The sequence below is a fragment of the Trichinella spiralis genome (genome assembly GCF_000181795.1).
Source record: "Trichinella spiralis strain ISS 195 chromosome Unknown Scfld7, whole genome shotgun sequence".
NCBI lineage: Eukaryota > Metazoa > Nematoda > Enoplea > Trichinellida > Trichinellidae > Trichinella > Trichinella spiralis.
This window is the reverse complement of record NW_003526946.1, coordinates 775,347-797,606: the sequence shown is the minus strand read 5'-3', so window position 1 is coordinate 797,606 and position 22,260 is coordinate 775,347. Positions and strand designations below refer to the sequence as shown.

At 33.1% G+C, this 22,260-nt stretch overlaps 1 protein-coding gene across 1 annotated transcript; it reads left to right on the top strand.

Annotated features, from left to right (window-relative positions):
- Positions 1 to 4,863: 4,863 nt before the first annotated feature.
- Tsp_11561 (putative tRNA delta(2)-isopentenylpyrophosphate transferase) lies at positions 4,864 to 21,936 on the top strand. Its single transcript, XM_003373101.1, has 22 exons — positions 4,864 to 4,980; positions 5,035 to 5,157; positions 5,210 to 5,286; positions 5,343 to 5,547; positions 5,609 to 5,716; positions 5,774 to 5,835; positions 6,044 to 6,130; positions 7,391 to 8,629; positions 9,103 to 9,164; positions 10,952 to 11,444; positions 13,369 to 13,532; positions 14,004 to 14,080; positions 14,918 to 15,019; positions 15,434 to 15,599; positions 17,308 to 17,378; positions 17,904 to 18,056; positions 18,134 to 18,261; positions 18,693 to 18,787; positions 20,064 to 20,147; positions 20,276 to 20,456; positions 20,867 to 21,029; positions 21,925 to 21,936. The coding sequence occupies exons 1-22, from the start codon at positions 4,864 to 4,866 to the stop codon at positions 21,934 to 21,936; spliced, it is 3,969 nt and encodes a 1,322-aa protein (XP_003373149.1).
- The last annotated feature ends 324 nt before the right edge of the window (positions 21,937 to 22,260 follow it).

Sequence of the window (22,260 nt, the reverse complement as noted above, 5' to 3'; positions counted from 1 at the left end):
ATACGGCTTTCTGGACTGGACGGCAATGAACAGAAAATAAACACGGAAATAGATTCCGTTATTATTAATACTGGAGTAAGCGGAAGTACACTGTAAAGCACGAAGTAAAATGCTGCTGGGCATGAAGCTTGCCGCAGCTAATTAAGCTAAACAAATCAACCGGAATGGTGCAAATGCTAATTTCTCTTACTGCTGTGTATAGCGTGAACTTCCTTGTGCTCTTTTCCTTATCGTTCCTTTGATATCTTTTAATGATGGAGGCAAATAATGATTTAATTCAGTTTGTAATTACAAAAAGGCACTAACAGAAATTAGTATAGGAAAGAAAATTCTACACACTGAATCGGATAAATCGTAATGATAAATATTGGATGTGTGCTGAGATAAGCAGCATTATGATTGTAATATCACAAGCAAGCCATTTCTTTTCGCGTACACTGCAAAGTGAATTTGAAGCAGCTTTAACAGCTTTTCTGCTTGGTGCTGTTCATCACTTTCTGCTTTCGAAGCGCTTGACTTTTATTCATCCATTCGAGTTTAAAATTAAAAATACCGTTCAAAAGAAATGTCAGCCAACAGTTGCTTTTACTTATCATATAAATTACCTTCTTAGCTAACAATGAAATCAGATTTATGCCTAAGGTTCTTTTCTATTTGCCAGATATTGTTCTGATGAAGGCTAGTTGAAGGCTACTCAAGTACAAAGAGAAAATCTAAAATTGATAAATTGTCTACAGCTGCAGTTTTCAGCTAAAACTGGGAGTGGTGATTGCTGAATTTTAGCATCGAAACACTTTTCTGATTTCAGCTGTAGTGTTCTTTGAAAATATTTCTGGCTTGCAAAAAAATTTAATCTTCCAATCTTTCGCTCCTGTTCACAAGAGTTATTGTTTTTCTTCTTATGTTTCATTAAAATAAAAAATAAAATCTGGAATTTTGTTTAAAGTAAAAAATTTGTAATTATATATTTTGTGTAAATTGTATTAAATTTCTGTTTCAATATCTAAAGTAAAACCGACAACTTGGTTGATTAAACATTCAAGTTGCAATTGTTGTATTACGATGATAACCAAATGTTGAACATTCCACATCAAAAAGGATCTGTCGGATTTAGAAATTATTTTAACAAACAAAAGTGAAAGAAAAAGAAAATTATTTTTCATCTCTCATTATCTTCCTCTAGCATTGCATATTTTCTGCCAAAATATGATCATTGCTGATTATCCTCGTCGGCAAACATAAAGCATATATTGATTTCTCATTTGGTGCCTTAACTTTCATTCCCATTGTTTGGAGTGAACAATATCTGGGCAGTATCAAAGGGTTTGCTGCCTTGATCAAGCAGTGAATTATCCATTTGAGAAAACGTCTGCCTGAAGTATTGCAAAATTCCAGACTAGCAGTATTATTGCTTGAATTTATGCCTTGCGCATTTCTACGGCATCATGCTGAACACAAATACTGAAATTCTAATTTCTGGTATTCACCAGCGCACTAATCGGTTTCGTTCAGATGTTAAAATAGAAAGTTTACAATTTACGCAAAATATGTAAAACTAATTTGTTTTTTGATTTTTAAATAATATCGCAGATTTTTAATTTTCTATTTAAATAAAATATGCGACTTTAAACAATAACACTGATGAAAGAAGTCAAAACTTTCTGAAGTTGAAAATGAAATCTTTAATTGCCATCAGGAAACATTTTCAGAGAACAGTCAGCCTGAAATTTGAAAAGTATTTAAATGCTAACAAGTTAGCAGTTGCCACGCCTAGTTTAAGCTGACAACTGCAGCTGCGGACAGTTCATCACTTGTTGATTTTTCCATTGTATTACAATCGCCATTAGCTAATCATCAGAATATTTTCTGACAAACGGAAAAGCATCTTATGCATAAATCTCACATAATTGCTAGCTAAAATGTAATTTATCTGACAAGCAAAGCAACTGTTAGGGTTGGGATTCTTCTCAACAGTATTTATGCATTCGGCGTGATAAAAGTAAACCACTTTGAGGATGCTAACAGAAAGAAAACTGTAAATGGCACCGACGAGAATAACTGTTTTTTTTAAAAGTTTGCTTTTTATCAACTTATTTGTTTCGAACCATTTAATGTTGCGCTGCATCTATATGAACAGCACTTCCGTTTTTTATATCAATCAAAAAATTTGTTTTTTCCATAAAAATTAAATATGCAATATCATAAAGTTAAGAAAAATTATCAGCCATGATGCCATGCCATGAATACATAAATGAAAAACAGTGAAACCTCGAATTAGAAAACTTACCATTGATAGAAAAGGAATATTTAGCAAATGGAACTTTCTAGTGCGACAATCATTCATTTAAATGTGAAAAAGCAGGCGAAGTTCCCTTTTGGAAATTCAGTTCTACTCATCATTAAATTATGAGAAAAACCTTAAATTTATGCTTTAAACATTGTTTACTTAATTTCTTTACAATTTCTGTTACTTCATGTAAATACAATATAAATTTAACGGATAAAATTTCAGTAAGATAAAGGTTAATGCGACCATTCAAGTGGTGGATTGTATTTTATTTGTACTGCATTGCATTGTATCTGCATTGTATTGCTTTGTTTTTTTATTTTTTCATCGTTTTTCGCTCCTGTTCACAAGAGTTATTGTTTTTCTTCTTATGTTTCATTTAAATAAAAAATAAAATCTGGAATTTTGTTTAAAGTAAAAATTTGTAATTATACATTTTGTGTAAATTGTATTAAATTTCTCTTCAATATCTAAAGTAAAACCGATTACTGAATTTTACAAATCTCGCTTTTGTATCTGATAATTGTAAGTATATTTTATTGAATATACAATCAAACAACAGGTAAATACGAGCGAACTGATTCAAGGACTTCTCTCCCCCACGAACGAAAACCCCAACTAACTAATTGACTATTGTTCTCGATTCAATAATAATAAAAATTAATAATAATAATAATAATAATATCGATTGTTTATTTTTGCCACAAAAACAACGACAGGTGTGGTGATAAATCAATCACAAACGTTGGTAGAGTGACAGCTTAATGCTCGCTATTGGAGCTGGAATTTAGGTCAAGTCGGACCGATTATTTAAAAATACCATTCGAATCGTAGGATTTTCAATCGTGATTGAAAAAATGTGAAAAATCTGATTCATAAAAATCAACCCTAGAATCGGTGTAGTATCGATATTGAAAAACAAATTTTACATAACTTACAAAAAATGAATAAAGAAATATGTTAATTTATTTGTAAATAAAATTCCAGATTTTTACTTTTCATTCAAATAAAACATAGAAAGGAAAACTGAACTCTGTTGAAGAGGGAAATAGTTTGGAAAGATTAAAACAAAATTCTTTCATTGCAAATGAGAATAATTTTCAACAAATGACGAATGAGCAGCGTTGACTTTCTTAATTAATCTCCGGGTTAACGGCGGGGGTAATGCTTACTCCGTTAATCAGGTCTGACCATCGGACAGGCAAACCATATATATGTTGTTGGAAAATCTTTAGTTTGAACTTGAGGATCTTTTTGGTAGTGGACTGTATGTATTAATTATAGAATATCAGTGACAACGGGTTTGACTGAGAATCGGTTTATTCGGAATAAAGCAGTGAGTAATACAATGAGATAGCAAGAGAAACGGTTCAGGCGGTGTTCGAGACGGTGTGTACCGTGTGATTGTGTTAATGTTGGTGTTAATGTTCCCTCCTCCCTCCGCACTTGTATTTATATCTTTTTCTTGACCTCACTCCGCGTCTGGTGACCTAGATTGTCGAAAAGTAATTAGGAAATCGGCTTGGTTGCGCAGTCCCTTAGACTGTGCAGCTTAGCCGAAGTCTGAACAGGCGCGCTGTCAGCCACATTTCACTTTGACGCTTTTTCAGCAACTGGCCACCGGAGTTGTGGCAGATATATGACAGGACGCTGACCTTTTCACCGCTTAATTGCTATTCCATTGTTTTCCATTGAGAAAAACAAGGGGTGCAACTGGCGTTGCGCAACTGTTGTTTTCGTACCAGGATCACTGTTTTGTTGCCACGGGTATTTTTAGATAGTGATGGGCAAGTATCGAGAAAAGATTTCTCAACATATGTATTGCTTGATCTCAAAATGATAATTGAGCGATTGTTCAGCTCCTCTTGTCATCACAATTAAAGTTTATTTTTTAAATACATTTTTTCACTGCACCCATCAGTTTTAACGTTCTTGAAAATGTCTTTTGTTTTTCCAAGTGCATTTCTACTTAATGATAAACAAAATAATTTTTGTAGATCTGGTAAATTTTTTCTTCTTGGTCTGCATGAACACAAATTCTTGTGCACTGTGCATGTATAGTGTGGCATTATTACATGCAGTATCGAAGAATATTCAGTTAACTGGACATATCTGAGACAAAAAAATTAACTGAGAAAGTTTGATTTGCTGTGCTCATTTTTTATCTTAATATTAAATTGTATAATTTAACATTTTCTATAAAAATGAAAAAGCAACACATTTATAATTGAAACTGTAAAAATATATTTTTACGCCCATTTTCTTTACGTGATGTATTATTGTCTATAAAAATTTGTTTTCTTATGTTCTATTTTACTTCATCGATGTGTTTTGCACCTAATTTTTATATACTGTACATGCGTCATATTTTTGTGTTTTGATAACATTTCTCCATTCAATTTTTAAGATTTAGGCTACATTGGTAGGTAATTCAAATAATGATTTTGTAAGGTATATACATATTTATTTATTTTCTTTTTTATTTCTTTCGATGTTTCATATAAATGCATTCTTTCTTATATTATCATTTACACAATGTAAAGTTTGTAATTTTAGGTGAATGACTCTGTCAGAGAATGTTTTCTAATAGTTCTCAGAAAAAATACTGGATGTTTGATTCAATGCAAACTTTGACAAACATTAGGCATCAGTCTAGGCAACGGTTCCGTGAGAAAATGCGGGAAAGAGCTGGAGTGAGTTGTACTGGACGAAATTAAATTTATTGCCCAATAAATTTTAATTTTAAGGTAGAATTTGATTCATCTATACTTTTGACTGAAGAAGAAGAAAGGCTTGTTTGTTCTGTTGTTGAGGAAAACGCACTGAAGTTTTGTCAGAATTTTTCTCCGCCTTTGCCATGGAGTACTATAGTAAGTGCGATGTACTGTTTTGAAAATAGTTTTATAAAAAATTTTGTTCTAGTGCACAGCATTTTGCCTTTTTAAACGATTTTATTTGCAAACTTCTGTGTCTGAATTTGTTGTCGCCAAAAATGTAATGTATGTTTTTTTTCTGAATTGACTTACGACACAATTTAGCGCGATGTGTTTTTAAGGATGGCTATTATTTATCTTGCATGTAAACTGGATGATTTTTACGTTACAATTGAAACGTTTACCCAGAAATTGAAATCAGGGACTCAAGCAGAAAACGCTGAAGTAATATTGTCTTTAGAAATGGAAGTTTTGACGAGAATCAAATGTCATTTATACGTTTACCATCCATTTCGACCGCTTGAAGGGCATTTCATATCTATGAAGGTATATTTATTTGTGAATAAATAATTTTTTCCTGTTTTTAAACTATGAATATTTATTTAAGACATTATATCCAGAATTTGAAAAAGTAGAATTACTTCGTCAAGGCGCATATGATTTTCTGTGGAATTCATTATTCACTGATGTTTCATTTCTATATTCACCTAGCCAAGTGATAAAAAAGTTTCACTTGATGATAGCTTGTTTTTTTAGTTATTAACTGTTGCAGATAGCTTTAGCCGCATTGCTTGCCAGTGCTAAACAAAATATGGCTGAAGTAGCAGTAGAACAGTTAGTAGCGGAAATTCATTAATTTATATAAACAGATTGTCATTCTTTTTAAGATATATTAGAAACGCGATGCGCAGTTGCGAATTAAAACAAATAAATGCACTGATTTTAAAAGTAAAAGGTATGAAAATCTGTTTTTTAAAAATAAAATGCTCGATTTATAAAGAAATTAATGTTACTAAGAATGCTGTGATATGGTTGTCTCCAGAGAGCCTGTTCCTCCGTCGTATCATGCATCAATTCAACTGCGTATAAAACAGTGTGCTGAGTATGTGAACAAATTCTTTCCACAGGGGTAAGTTGCATATTTGCACTTGTGATATTTATGATAATGGTGCGTAATTTAGGATCACCAGAAATACTGATGAAAGTGATGAAGAAGTGTAACTGTTTCGTTGTTATTGAGTTGTTCTTAAATTACGAATGTATAATGTTCTCGAGAAAAATAGAGTACCACTTTTTTAAGTTACTTGTTTGTGAGATTTGTAACTTTTGTAAAAGAAATACAGTATTCTACATGACCTGAATATTGGCAGATACTGTCATTTATTTCTTTATTGAACACAGGGATGAAGTATACATTAAAGTTATAGAACAAAATTATTAGAGTGAGTGTTTTTAGAAAGTTTTATATAGTGCATTAAAGGTTTTTTTCTTTTTTTTTTCTTATGCAACTTTATCCTACTGTTGAATAACAGATTTATAATTGTATTGTGGAGGAACAGTTTTATAAAACACTACTTTTGACAAAATCTTTTATCTGATTACGAATTTTTTATTTTTTTTGGAACTATTTTTCACATTCTTAAGCATTGCAATTCCTTTCACTTTCATATGTTTTGTTATGGAAGAAAGGTTTGAATTGGTCTAATAATTTGGTGAATGGATTGAAAAAATTTTTTTGTTCACGTTTGTCTTCTTGAGTTAATAGTTGCATTTTTGAATTAATGTTTTTCTTTGCATTCTTTGAAATGCAATGAAATTTTGTTTTCAACAACTGCTTTTGCATGTATGAAAAGTTACATCAAAAGTCAATGCTGTTCGTGAACTTCATTTCCGATTGTGCATTACTAATAAATTTTTAAATAATAATAATAATAATTAGTGTTTTTAGTAAAGTTTCTCAAAATAGTTGATAGTCTTGTAAATGTATACTTTTGAAGGCAGCATTTTCTGGCTGAAATAATTGTGATTTTGGATTTGATCTTTTTTGTTTGAATTTTTTTTTACTTTTCGAATTTAATGAAATGAGTTAGTGCAATTAAAACAGTTTTTCATACATTATTTGAGACATAATACTGTTTCATTATTTCTTTCCTTCTGAAGAGAAAAATGGACATTTAATCATACTAAGCTTACAGTAATATTGGCAAATTAGTATTGGAATGCAAGTTCGAGTTTGAATTTGTTTCTGTACTTTAGTTGAATTTAATATACTCTTAATTTTGCGACTTCTGTTACCTGGATTGCACGTGAAATTTGTATGATTCTTTTGGGTTGAATAATTAATAATTATTTAGGCGACTGTTTTATTTCATTTTATACTGTTTGAAAGATGTTTGTGGTTGATAAGAAATTATGAAGTGATAAGTTGTTATACAGGAAACATGCGCTGCGGTGTCGACTGGAAAAAGCCTATCGTGGTAATTTTGGGTGCCACCGGCACGGGCAAGACTGAACTAGCCGTGGAAGTGTGCTTGCACGCTGGCGGTGAGATGATCAGCGCCGACGCCATGCAGATGTACAGTGGCTTGGCAATTGCAACTAACAAGAGCACCGTTGAAGAGCGCCGCAATGTGGACGAGCATCTTGTGAGCAGTTTGCATCCTCTGACATTCGGCTACACGGTGCAGCATTTTCGTCAGCAAGCTCTGCAAACGATTGCCGCTGTGCAGAGCCGGGGTCGTCTACCGGTGTTGGTTGGCGGTACCAATTATTACATTGAGTCGTTGATTTGGAACACACTGTTGAGTGAAAAGCAACCATCACACACTGGAAACTGTTATTACCAAGATCTGCCAGCTGATTTGCTTACAATGGACGGCGAGCGGCTACTCGACGAGCTGCGTAAAGTCGATCCGGACATGGCCTGTCGTTTGCATCCCAACAATCGACGTCGATTGTTGAGGAGTTTGCAAGTGTGGCACGCCACTGGACGTCGGCAAAGCGAGCTGGTGGAACAGCAGCGCCTCTGCGATGTTGAGCAAAAGCTACTTTTTCAGAACTGTCTGATTCTGTGGCTTCGGATCGACCGCCAACTGTTGCACAAGCGTTTGGAAGCTCGATTAGAACGGATGCTGGAACGTGGACTCAAAGACGAGCTGGTCGAATTTTACGACACCTTTTACGACCAGTACGTCGCCAAACAGAACAGCATACCCAACGACAACCAAGCCAAAGGTGCTTTTCAGTGTTTAGGATTCAAGGAATTTTTGCCATTTCTCCGTTTGGAGCCAGAGGCGCGCCATTCTACTCATGGTCTGGAGATATTTCAACGTTGCTTGGAACAACTGCACTTGGCTACTTGCAGGTACGCGAAAAAGCAGGTGAAATGGATTGAAAATCGTATCGTCCGACGGCCCGGTTCCGTCGCGTTGCCTGTATACGCTTTGGATATGCATGTCGACACGCCGCACTCATTTCGTCACTGCATTGCACAAGCACTGACACTGGTCGACTGGTTTTTATGCCCTGCCACGGTTCCACCGGTCATGGAACCGTTGAATCAGAAATCGTTGGATTGGAAAGCCCACGACGACAAACTTCTCTACGTACGTTGCGAAACCTGCAATCGGTATATTGCTAAAAATCAGTGGAATGCTCATGCGCTTTCAAGAAAGCACCGACGTCTTTCTCGCAAATTCTAGTTGCAAAACGTTTTATACAAGTTAACAATTTGAGTAAATAAAAATTTATTCATCTCAAAAAATGAAGAATTTGCATTGATGTAACAAGTCGCAGGTTGAATCCTCATCGAATATCCATATCTGTGAAATGGATGATAAGAAGAAAACATAACTTATTAATTTTATTGTAGCTTTTTTGACTGTCGTTACAGCAACAGGTAGAATTATTGGTTAAAAGAGAAACAGCACGTTTGTTTCAAGCAGCGTTCATTTTGTTCCTTTTATATTATTGCAGTTTGAAAGAGGAAGCATTGGCCCTTTTTTTTCCTGTTCAGCAGTGCCATATTTGTTCAGGAAAATCAAATTCAACGGTTTGTCACTTGATTTGTTTTTCTATTTATCGACAGTTTGTGATTTTCAGGTATTTTTTTTGTATGCATGAAATACTAAACAACACACAGCTGATGAACCGGATGACAAATGGTAAGTTTGGAAAGATTTTTGAATCCGTTTTTGTTTGTTTGTTTTCGTGATCGCCAGTTGTTTCAAATGCGTTGATTTGTGGTCAAGTATTTACACCTGCACTGATCTTTTTGACCGGAACAAATGACTGTAACTGCTTGACATACTGTATTTGTCATTTTTTTGTTGTTGAACTTTTGTCACTTCTTTTCTCAGCAATATTTTCCTTCTGTGCAGAGCATGTTTAAATTCACAAGTGAGATTTATTTATATACTCTTTGGTTACCAAGTACGAATAGCATTCGAAAAAAAATTAAAAATTTCCTCCTTGTTGTTTAGTTTATATGTTGACAGGTCCGATATATTTATGAAATAATAAATTTGATGTGAACAAAAATAAACAGTTAAACAGATGAAATGAAATCATTGGGCAACAATTAGATTCCGTAGGTATTATTATTGTTTAGTTTTTGCATTTGAAAAGGATGGATGGATGGGATGATTGGTGGTACATCGTGCGGATGAAATATTTTTCCAATTTGTTGTTTTTCCACACACAGACTAGAACTTGACGGTTGAATTGATTCTCAAGCAATTAGAGAGTTGCACAAATTGACACTGTTTACTTTTGTCTGACGGAATTTGTTTACTACCTGAGAATCATTTATTTATTTATTTAATTTATTTTGGATTTTGTTTTCAGTGATTTGAAGAGGGGTGAATTTTGAAAAGAAATTCAAGAATGAATTTTTGTTTGTGGAATTTTTTTCTGAAAAGGCAAAAAAAAAAATCGATCGCTCCTCATACTTTGGTTGAAATGATTGTTCATTTTGTATGAAGGCTGGGACATTTTGTGTCGTCTGCTTTGGTCAGCTAGCATTGGTTTAGTTTTTCATTGGTAGCGGGAAGCTGAATTGTTTAATTTTCCATCAGTCGGTCCATCCGTTCGTATTGATTATCCATTTGTTTGTGGCACGTTCAAATTTGGCCTGCTAGCAGTGAGAGACGCAAGCATTGCTACACCATCATATTTCTGCAGAGTTGTGTCGTCCGTTTTGTTCTGTTAAAATTGCATCCGACCATTTCCCTTGGTTATGTTTTTGGTGCCGTTGATTTGGATTTTTAGTTTTCATTCTTGTTCTGCAATTCAAGTCCGGTCTCTTGACTTTCTCGTGATTCTCGTGACAATTGTAAAATGTGGGCGTTGGCGTGCGCGTACGTGTGTGTGTGTGTGTGTGTGTGTTTGTTTGGCGTTTGCATGTTTGCTGGTTTACTGTAATATTTGTTTTCTAGCCACTTGTAGCCTAGCTTCTGCTGGGTCGAGCAAGTTTTTCTTGAAACTCGTGCTTCAGTCGTTGAGAGAACATTTGCCCTGATTGGTGTCCATTGGAATAACAAGAGCGCGCGCGCGCACACACACACACACACACACACACAAATATATATATGTATATCAAGCTATTAATTAATTAAGAAGCAAAGTGGACCATGGCGACAGCAGCAGTTGCAGCTTCGACGCGCTGTTCGGAGGATGGTATTTTTGGAAAACAAACTGTGTCGAATGCCAATGTACGAATGGAGAAAATTGTCACCGAAATCCAGCATGGTCAGTGTTTCACAAATTACTCGCACAGACGAAAACCCACTCACACGTTCAAGCAGACAGATTTTGTTGATGATTTTAATTTTTCAATCAGTTGTCAAATTTTTGGATAATTTCGTTTAATTTGCATATATTTTTCAAATGGAGAAAAACAAATCCAATTGAAATTGTTACGAATTGAACAGTGTTGCATTTTATTTGGCAGGTAATAATAATTCGTGTGCTGGAGAAGGTGTCGACTGTTACGACGGGGCAACGTCAGATTTGGTCGAGACGAATCGTTCGGAACGAGAGTTGGTGTTGAATATTGGAAATTCGGCAACAACGACTATCGAGGAGCCGTTGAGCCGTTTGGGGATGTCGGTCGATGACGAAACCATGAGCAGCTTCAGACCAAGCTTGGACAGGCGCCTGGAAGATTCGGTGGACTACGGCGCCAACGATTTTCAGCGCAGTTTCGACGCGATCAACAAAGCCGCGCTGAACAGCGCCGGCTATCGGATCCGTCGCCACCACGACGCCAACGTGGTCACTCAGCATCGGGATCCGTACTCTTTTTACTGGCACTCCTCGACCATGGACAACGCCCACTTGGGCGACGACTACAACGACAATGACAATGACAAGGGCGGATCAAACAATCACCTTCCGGCTCGAGACAACAGCGTTGAAGAGTTTTACGCTACCGACGACGTTGCGTAAGAGTCAATTTTCTTCTCTTTTATCTTAATTTTATTTAATATTCCTTGTTATAATTTGTTTTTTTTTTGATTTCCTTATCAATGTTATTTTATGAGCAACTTGTTTATTTTATTTAAATATAATTTATTTCTTTTTATTGATTTATTGAACACAAGTTGCTGTTTTTGACGTTATCGGTTGATCAATTTTCGCTATCTGGGCAAGAAAGCTGATCCTAGTAGTGGACATTTGGAATGGAGCATCGAGGGTGGCAGCAGCCCATCTTGTGCGCATTTTATTTGATAAATTGTTGATGTTGTTGTTGTTGTTTATTCAAATTACACACACACACACACACACACACCACTATATCAATTATTAAGTAGATAACATTATCGTCAGATTTCGAGCAAAATAATTAATTACAAAATTACACTGAGTAATTTATTTTATTTTTTAGATTTGTTAATTATTTTTTTATTAATGTTTGAGGTTTTTATTAAATTTATTTATTTGTTTTGATTTTTATCCAATTTGCAAGGAAATTTTTGTTTACAACTTCATTTTTTTACACAACAAAATTTGAGCAAGTTGTGTTGAAAGTGGAAAAATCTGCCGTTCACAATGAGCATTTTTTTCTTCTTCTCTTTTAAAACGTACCTAATTCATATTTTTCGAACCCAAGCAAAGTTATGTTGTTGTTAATTGGTTGGTTGATTGATTGATTTTGTATATAACTGAAGTGGAACATTTGCATTTGCGAAAGATTTTAATACAAGAAAACTGCTGACAAGCTACTGACTGACATTAGCATTGTGAATTGGCAGTGGTTATTGAACATTCAATAAATTATTCCGCAGTGGAGCACGATGCACAGGAACGAGTGATGAAAATTAGATTAAATTATTTTTATTGGTTCGATTTGGCGAAACGACTAATAATAAATATTACTTGAAAACTCTACCCATCTGTACGACTAGTTGACTAAAATGTACTGTATGATCATTTATGCATGCATACGAAGAAGTCTGTCAGCGGTATGAATGAATGATGATTCATTGTAGCGGAGAGAATGAAATGAAGCACCGATGACAAATAGAAAAGACAGCAGCGGGGTGGTTTAATTAGAGAAATGTTATTACGAAAAAAGAATACGATTGCAATCGAATTTTTCAAGTATGTATTCACCGGCGTGGATTTTTTGCCAGAAATGGGAAAGAAAATAATGTTTTTTTTTCCACAGTAGTTGATTTCACTTCAATTTGAATGGGACAAGCAATAAATTGATTAGCAAAATGAAACATCCATTACTACCTATGAAATTGATATATGGATTAATTTTGAAAAGAAATTACAGTTGTTTCATTTACATTGATTGAATGCAAAAGAAATGTTTTATTCTTTTCATACATTGTCTTTCATCATATTTATGCTGGCCTTTCACTGCAACGCCTTTTCCAGTGGAAAGAATTGATGCTCGTTTTTCAGTTTCAAAATCATTGCTTAAACAAATCAATTCATTCGATCGATTTAATGTTCCGTATTTTTTCAAGCTTCCTTTCGCGTATTTTTTAAAATTATTTTTATCATTAATTTGTTCAATTTGTTGGCATTCTGATAAAAATGTCATTTTCTAATAAATGCGAAACTTTCAACAGTGAACAATTTTCATGAATTTTCCCATGAATGCTACAGTACGATTTGTATGACCATTAAACAAAAGCAGGAGTTATTTTCAGTTCACGTCAAAGTGTTTTTTAGAGACAAGATTTTTTATAATAGTTTCATTGGGCAAGCGTGTTTTATTTGATTTTGATGATAACGCATTAAATTTCACTGTCGTAAGTGTTATTGAACATAATATATGAATGGAAGGAAGTGTTTGAATTTGGAAATTTACCTATTAATGAATAGTTGATGCATGGTTTTGTTTGTTTTAAGGCACGTTAAATCGCCGGACAGTCATGACAGCGGTATACAGATGGAGTATGCTCAGCCATCGAAGCCAGTTCGACGACTACCGGATTATTTGATTCAGCCTTTTGAAAACGACAACGATGAATCACCCAGAAGACCTCTGCCTCCTGGTTGGGAGCGGCACGAAGGTGATTTTTTTTCATTTTCTTTTTCTATGCGTATTTGTTTTTTTTAAATGCATAATTTTTCCCTTCACATGATGATTCTTGTTTGAAAGGCAGCTTAACTTCTCTTTACTTTCCACATGAAATTTCCACGAATTGCTTTATTTGAAATATATATATATTCTTTTTTAATTTGAAATTAAATTCTAATTTGTTTAAATTTTCATAATGTTATAGTTTTTATTTATTATTTTGTAATGCGATTTGTTATAATTTCAATGCAATAATTTTATGAGACATAAGATTTTTCATTTTAAGCATGCTGAGATATTATTATTATTACATGAACAAGAAGGAGAATTAATTTTGCTTGAACAATTCGCTTGTTGAAACTGGTTCATTCGTTCTTTTTCATAACCTGTTTGACGACGTTTATTTTCCTTGTTGTTGGCTTAATGTTGTTAGCAGTTAATTTTAACTTTTTTCATTTTCTAGATCCACGCGGTTTCAGCTATTATTGGCACGTTGATTCGGGCACTGTACAACGCGAACGTCCAACAGAATCGATGAAGGTGAGCATTGTGAACAACAACAACAACAACAATATCACCAATTAATTAATTCTATTACAACAAACGCATATTATCATAATTCAATTTTAACACTGATGAGATAATGAAAAAAAAATTTTTTTTTCCAAGTAATATTAATCCAAACAGTATAGCACAGTGCTGTGTGTAATAATTATAAATTACCTAAGCAACAGTTTGTCGGATGATGTTAGGGTTTATTGTTAGGGGAGATGGGTCCAAGCTTTGGTATTGTTCAGTTCAGTTATTATTCAAATTGTGGAACAACGGCAACTTGCTCGCCTTGGCCGCCGTGTATTTGTGAATCAATTAATTGAATGTGATGCAGTTGGCCAGGCGATGAATTGATCGTAGTAGATCCGTCATATTTTTTGTTATTTTAATGTTTATTCAGAAAATTGTTTCAATTTTACTTTGACGTATGGTATAATTTATTTTTTCTTTTTCTTTATTCCAACAACACTATTAGTTTGATTATGCTGCTTTGAAACTGATAATACTAGTGAAATGAACTGCATTTTGTTCAGACCTGTGGGAAATCATCGTTGACTTTAATCCGTGCTTTTCATCTGCATCGCGTACATTCAAACACAGGCTATCTGCGTATTCTGCACCATTGTCCGTTAATCAGGATGGGATATATTGTTCTGATACTTTGTATCTCCGAGAGTCTATTTGTTTTCTTTTAAATTTATATGTGCACACACACAGACATATATATATGTATATATAGATGCCTGTGTGTGTATGTCTGAATAAATTTGTACATCTAGAGAGAGAGAATGAGAGAGACGTTTGCATGGGAAGATTTCATTTTAGAAATTGAACTGCAGTCCGTGGTATTATTTTTTATTTGCGATGTTGCACGCAGTTAGTGTTTGGAAAGCGCTTGCTTATTCAGAATTAACCGGACTGGTCAAGGTATGACTTCAGAGTATTATTGGGATAGGTTGTTCGGTTGATGAATTTGATTTTTCAGAAGAAAGTTACTTCAAGCAATTTTTTTTCTTATCTACTGTAGAAATAAATCAGTGAAAAAATACTGGGTGCATTATGATTTTACTTGGAATTATTCTGTTCGAAATTTATATCTTGTATTTTTATATGCTTGTTGCTTTTGTGTAACAAATGAAATTAGCTTTTTGATGGGAAGTAGAGTGAATTATTTTTGAATTTTTTTCAACAAAGAAAAAAGTGGAAGTAAATGTAAAAAGTATATATATAAGAAAAAATTTAAATCAAAAGATATTATTGCCTGGTTTTTTTTTGGTATAATAATATTTCTTGAGTTTGTTATTTTTGAGATATTTATTTTTGTAATTTCCAATTTTGTAGACTTTGAATTACGAAAGTCAAAGCGACACGTCGGAAAGTTCTGAACAGTCGGAACAGAAGACGAAGCACAACCGATCGACCACACCGCTTGAGCAGCCGATCATTGTTGAACGCGCATTTAAGCAGACAACGCTCAAACGAAGAGTCGAACGGGATTCCAGTAATAGTGAGAAGTAAAGTTGCATCTTTATTTATTTATTTATTTATTTATTTACAGCTGTTTTTTATTGTTTATTTCAGAAATACATGTGAAGAAGCAGATTCAAGAGGGGTATGAATTTTGTTTATTTGTTTGTCTTAGTTTGTAGCTTTATTTTCCATAATAGTGAGGAGAAATTTGAAATTTAATTTCAAATTAATTATTCGTGAAAAATTTGTACACGTTCAATTTTGCGAACATTATCTTAAAATATTATTAGAACAACACAAACGCGAACTTTTATTTGTCTCTGCTTTGTGACACTGTGCTGCGAGTTGAATTGCTTGCATGGTAAGATAGATAAGTTGACAGCAAATCAAAGCTTCTTCTTCTTCTTCTTCTTCATCTTATGCATTTTGTATTCGTTTATTTTTCTGTTTGCTGCTAACTTTATTTATTTTCTAGTATATTCAATTTAAATTAGATTATTTAATCTAATATATCAAATGGTAGTTTTTTTTCTCTAATTTCGTTTATTATTAGAATTTTTTTTCTGAATATTTGCTTGTTTCATCACATTGAAGAATTGTGCAAATTTTGATATAATATATATATACGGGATTGTGGAAATATTGATTTTCTGCTTATATTATTTGGTAATGCTTCGATTCGGCAATAATGAAAAGTAAAAAAGCAAAACAACGACATGTTTGTGTTTGCAATTGTTTTAAAGTTTATTATCATGTTGTTGTTGTGAAATTTTTTGTGATTTCTAAATGTACTGTTACTTTTCAATATCCATTCAGTATGATGTCACTTTTTTGTACTTTTGTTTGTTTTCAAAATAGCATGCAGGCAGGCAGCTTTTTTATTTTAATTTTTGTTTGTTCTGTTGCATATTTTGATAAATCGGTTGCTGCTGATAGGCTGCGCTGCCGAAAATAGATAGCCATACTGGCTGCTCTGTGTGATGTGTTCCTGTCAACGATTTAATGTCTCCACTTTGATCATTAGCTCATCATCATAATCATCATCGTTGTTGAAAGTGGAATTCAGCCGGCTTTGGCGTTGCTTTGGTCATTTTTCGCATGCGTCGTTTTCAAATCTCCTCACGGCCAATCGTCGTCAAAATATGAGCATCCTTTGAATCTTTTTAAGACATTTTCCAACAAAATTCGCTTGGATTTCGCTTCCACATTCATACTTTAACCCCCTCCCCTCATTGAAGCATACGGCAAAACGTGCAACCGATATTTTTGGCCAGAACAGAAAAGCATCCGATGGATTCAACAAAAAACATGGACGAATTATTTATTCAACAAGCGAATTCACTTTTGTGTTTTTTATTTTCTATTTATTAATTATTATTATTTATCCTTCTTCTGATTTTCAACTTCTTTTGCTTTTCCTTTTCTGCATCATCTTGTCAATGACGGCTTCTTTGGCGAACGTGCTGATTTGGATAAGAGGCGCATTGCTGGTATTGTAAATTTGTAAATTTATTATCATTTATTTAATCGCCTTTTAGGAAGCATCCCGATTAATAGCATAGCATAATTCTATTCTATCTGTTGCAATTTACAAAAAAAAAACAGTTTTTTTTGTTAAAATTAACACTCATAAATTTGCACAACATTCTTTACAATTTGAAATTGATTTTTAAAATTTTCAAAACTACTCTCGCACGCAGCTGATGATATTGAATGAAAATAGTTGCAGGATTTGAACATTTCAGGCTGCTTAGAGTTTTATCCAATGAAATTCAATTTACATCCCTACTGCTACTTTATATTAGCTATTGTCCCCGTACGCGTTGGTTTATTAATTCTACACGAGCATCTTTACATTGCAATCAACAATCCCAATAATATTATTACCATTTAAATAGCTTTTCAAAAAAATGAAAAAGTAATTTACACTGCTTTGAACAGTGCAGTTTTGTTTAATGTCAATGACTAATTTTTGTTGCAATTCAGTTCATGTTTTACATTTTATTTCCCTTTTATTTTTACTTTACGTTCAACTCAGCCAGAATGCAAAGTGAATCAATGCGAAAAGTCCAACTCTTGACTGATAATCATTTAAGCAGATCAGACGTGCAATTTGACATTATTATTAATGTTTTCGTTTTTCATATTTTTCATTTTAATAATAAGGCCAGAAAAAAATTTTTCTTTTCAGTTCTGTGAATTTTTGCAATTTGTCAACTTTTCACAAGCATACTGCCACCATTGGTGAACAAATTGGGCGAATTGTATAAATTGCACAATAACACTGACTGATGTTTCTTATTCTTATTTTTGCCGTGTTGTACAGAATTTTCAATTTTAGCCGGTACGCTTTGCGGTTCGCTCTCTTGGTTGGACTGAAATTGCTGAGGAGAACTTGACTCCTGAGAAAAGCTCTCGTGCGGTCAATCGTGCCATAGTCGACCTGTCAACGGGTCGAAATGATTTTATGGACAATGTATCCAAATGGGGTGATGTATGTGGTTCCACAACGTTGGCATATGGAGAGTATTTTATTTTATTTTTTTGCCACCATCACTGATGCATTTTCAGGGAAAAGAGTTGATCATGGAACTTGACGATCATGACTTGCGTCTGTGCGATCCGGACAGTGATACTGTACTGCACGTACAGCCGATTCATCAGATTCGAGTCTGGGGTGTCGGAAGGGATAATGGAAGGTGAGAGTTAAAAAAAATTTTTTTAATTATTTTTATTTCACCCTTACTGACGTGTTATTATTTTTTCTCCCTTTCATTTGCTCGACGTTGATCTGGTTTAAGAGAAAGGTAAATTCGATGTATTATATATATATATATATTGTTTTGTAAAGTATTTTGTAAGCATGTGCAGTGGTGTTTCACTTTTATTGCAAGTCTATTGTACTGCTAGTGTTCTCTGTTATTTTAATATAAATAACAGTTGTTGTTGTTGTTGTGAGACAAAGTAAAATTTTATATGGATATATATATATATATATTTGTTTTTTAATTATTATAAATGAAATTTTAAGAGATTTCGCCTATGTTGCGCGTGATCGAAATAGCCGACGCTTTATGTGTCATGTGTTTCGTTGTGACACTCCGGCCCGAACAATTGCCAACACACTCAGAGACATCTGCAAACGGCTTATGATGGAGAAGCGACCGAACTCGTTGTTGCCCGGCCGTAATGAGAACAGTCATCGACGTAAGCCTGTAGTTGTTGGTGAGTGATTTTGAATTTATTTAATGGCAAAGCATTTTTCTTGTTGTTTTATTTTATTTATTATTACATCATCAATTAATAAATAACTAACTGAAACTGATTATGCAGATTGGTTGAAATATAATTCGTAGAGTTTGATTTTTATTTTCAATTACTTTATAAAAGATCAAGTTGCTTCTTTCTTAACATTTCAACTTTCTTCTTCTTCATCTTCTTTTAAAGTATAATAGACTTTTAAATGTCGATAAAGTGATGTGATTTATTTGTTGGCATCATTTTAGTTTTGATTTTTATAAATTGGTTTTGATGGGTCGCTTTAAGCGACTGTGTCGTTTATTTTTATGCTTTTTCATAGCGAAATATTGTCGAATAAGCTCCAGCTATCAAGGCAGTGACTTTTCGATTTTGCTTTTATCGATCAGACGAAATTTATAATCCCTTATGCTGGAACACCTCCTCAGTCGATTTATATGAACTCAAATTATATGAATTGATCTGAACATTTTTATGTTTTTGTTCAGAAAATTTCCAACCAAGAGTGGGAGTTGTAAAAGGTGTACAAGATTGTGTGCAATTTCATCACCAATATAACAAAATTTCTTTCCTTTATTATTTATTTTGTAATTGAATTCATAAAATTATATTTTTATGAAATATATACGCATTTACATCTAGACAGAGATTCAGAAATGGAAAAACAGTTGTTTTCAAATATATTATTTATATCCATCCGTGTGATCTTTGATTAAGTCTATATAAATTATATTATAATGTCGCTGTTTGACGTGATTGATCAATTGAAAACATTATTTATAATAGCATATTTATTTAATTTAAGTTTAATAGAATTTTATATTATGTTTTTTTAACTGAGACTTTTTTTTTGATAATATTGAAGTTATATTTTTGTGTTGTAACACTGTTGATAGATGGGTTGTTGTGGTCGTAATCACTTCTTTGTGCTGCAGAAGCATATTTTTCTGTTAATGTTGCATTGTATTATTCATGGATGTACAAATAAATTGCAAATGTTTATTCGGCTGGGGTAAAATAGTGTAATATTTTAATGTTAATGTTTGTTCTTATTTATACATGTATATATGTAAAATGCATTGTTGTATGCTGTGCATGATATTTTGGATATAATTTTTAATTTAAAGTCTATTTGATCAACTTACAAAATATATGTATGCGTTGATTTCATTTAATTTTTTTGTTTTGCTTTATTTAATAAAAAAAAATTGAAAAAACGGTTTTGATTTTCATTATTTTGCAGATTCATTTCCAACGCCGATGGAAGAGCCGAAGAAAGTGATCCGTGCTCATTTTCTCGGTGTCACTCAAGTTCCAAAAGCCACCGGTATGTCTATATAATAATAAGCAGACAGGCACATGGCTTTTGTTGATTTTTTTTTATTATTCTTTTTTTTTGTTTTTAATTTTTAAATTCCATTAATTAATTAATTAATTAACTTGTTTGTTTTATAGGAGTGGATGTACTTAACGAAGCTGTTGATCGGCTAGTGGCTCAGGTTCGTTCTGAGCGTTGGATTTTAGTTGACGTGAGCATTGCACCTTCAACAATCACCGTGACGGAAGTTGGCGGAAATCAGATAGCTGAGTGCCGTGTGCGTTATTTGTCTTTTCTTGGAATCGGACGAGACATTAAGTAAGCAAGTGCTATCGGTTGACCAATTGCAGATATTGTTTTTGTATTTCAATTTTTCAAATTATAACAATAAATTAATCTTCCAATAGATTATTAACTGAAATTGAAAATTGAATTATGCAATTAATTATTTGATTTGTTAATTAGTATAATAATAAGTGCTTTTCAAGTGTAAATTATTATTATTATTATTAAATTTATTTGATCAATAAAATATTGTAAAATGTTTTGCTTTCTGAATGATAGATATTTAATGTTGTGATTGATTAATAAGAAAGGTATGTAGAAATTTATACGACCGAATGATATTGACTGACTGACGACGATTGATAAAAGTGAACCAAATGATCAAGAACGTTGAATGATGAATTTTCTGTTTGGAAAATTTATTACAATTAATCACTTTTCAGACATTGCGCTTTCATCATGCACATGTCTACGGAGAATTATATGTGTTATGTTTTCCACGTCGAACCGAGCGCCGGCGCAATGGCCAAGACCATTGAAGCTGCTTGCAAGCTTCGATATCAAAAAGTGATCGACGCCCATGGAGAACGCCGGACCGCCAGTAAAGTACGCTGGGCAACTTTTCCGGTTCTCGAATTTTATTATTTTTTTTAATTTAATTTAAAAATTTAATATTTACATATTTTAATTATATATTATGGCAGGGTTGGTCAGAATCGATTCGTGATATATTCGGCAATTTATCCGGTCATCGGAGAAGTGCGAATAACCCTGCACGTCAACAACACTATGCTGCGTAGAGCAGTCAGTCAGTTGTATGCTTTTATTTTTAAACAACTGTTAGTAGTGTTGCTTAGAGATTACTTTTTTCTGAATTATATTTTTTATCCACTACTTCATCATCGTTTCAATGCAACAGTATCATGTTGTTGTGATATGAAGAAAGCGGAGAACAAAGGCATCCATCCATACATGAATGAATATTACTGTTATTTCCTTTTTTGTTGTATATACGTAGATCGGTATGTCACAATGAATCAGCAATCAGTGTACAGCAACAGTATTGTCGTTCAAGCTTTGCTATTTATGTCTGTGCTATATAACTGATGTTTATCTATTTATCTGACTTATTAAAGTTGAGCTCTATAGACAAGACAGATAAGGGTGTTGGTTAGTTGGTTCTGTTCTCAGTGTTTATTTACATCTATGATAAAGTGATTTTTCCAATTTGATAAACAATGTGAAACTGCTTTCAAAAGAACTTACTTGATCATTTTGAATCTTAATTTTTGAACAATTTATCAAAAGAAAACAATATTCTAAATATTCAAATTGTTACACACATGTACATATATATAATCCAATCATATATTATTGAATAAATGAATGCATGACATTTTTTTGAATTATCCACATTTGGCAAGTTTTTTTTTTCTAAACTGATTTACTATTTTTTTTGTAAATTTGAACCAAAGTGTTATTAATATTATTGCGTTTTTAGATTGGATATTAATTTTGAACAAATAACATGCGTGTTAACTTAATATTAGAATAAAAATGACTGTTTCTTTTATTTTTGAAGCTAACAATTACAAAGATTTCATTTTGTTGTTCAACAGAAACAGCAGTAACATACAACAGTAGGTTCATTTTCACACTCAATCACACTTTGTTACTTCCTCCACCACTTTATTGCCATTTCTCACACAGAAAAAACTGAATATATATTTTAAAAAATGATTAATAAACTTGACAAATTTAACAAAATGGTTAAAAGACATTTTAAATTTAAATTATCATCAATATATGCAAAGATTGATGAATAAATAAATATAAA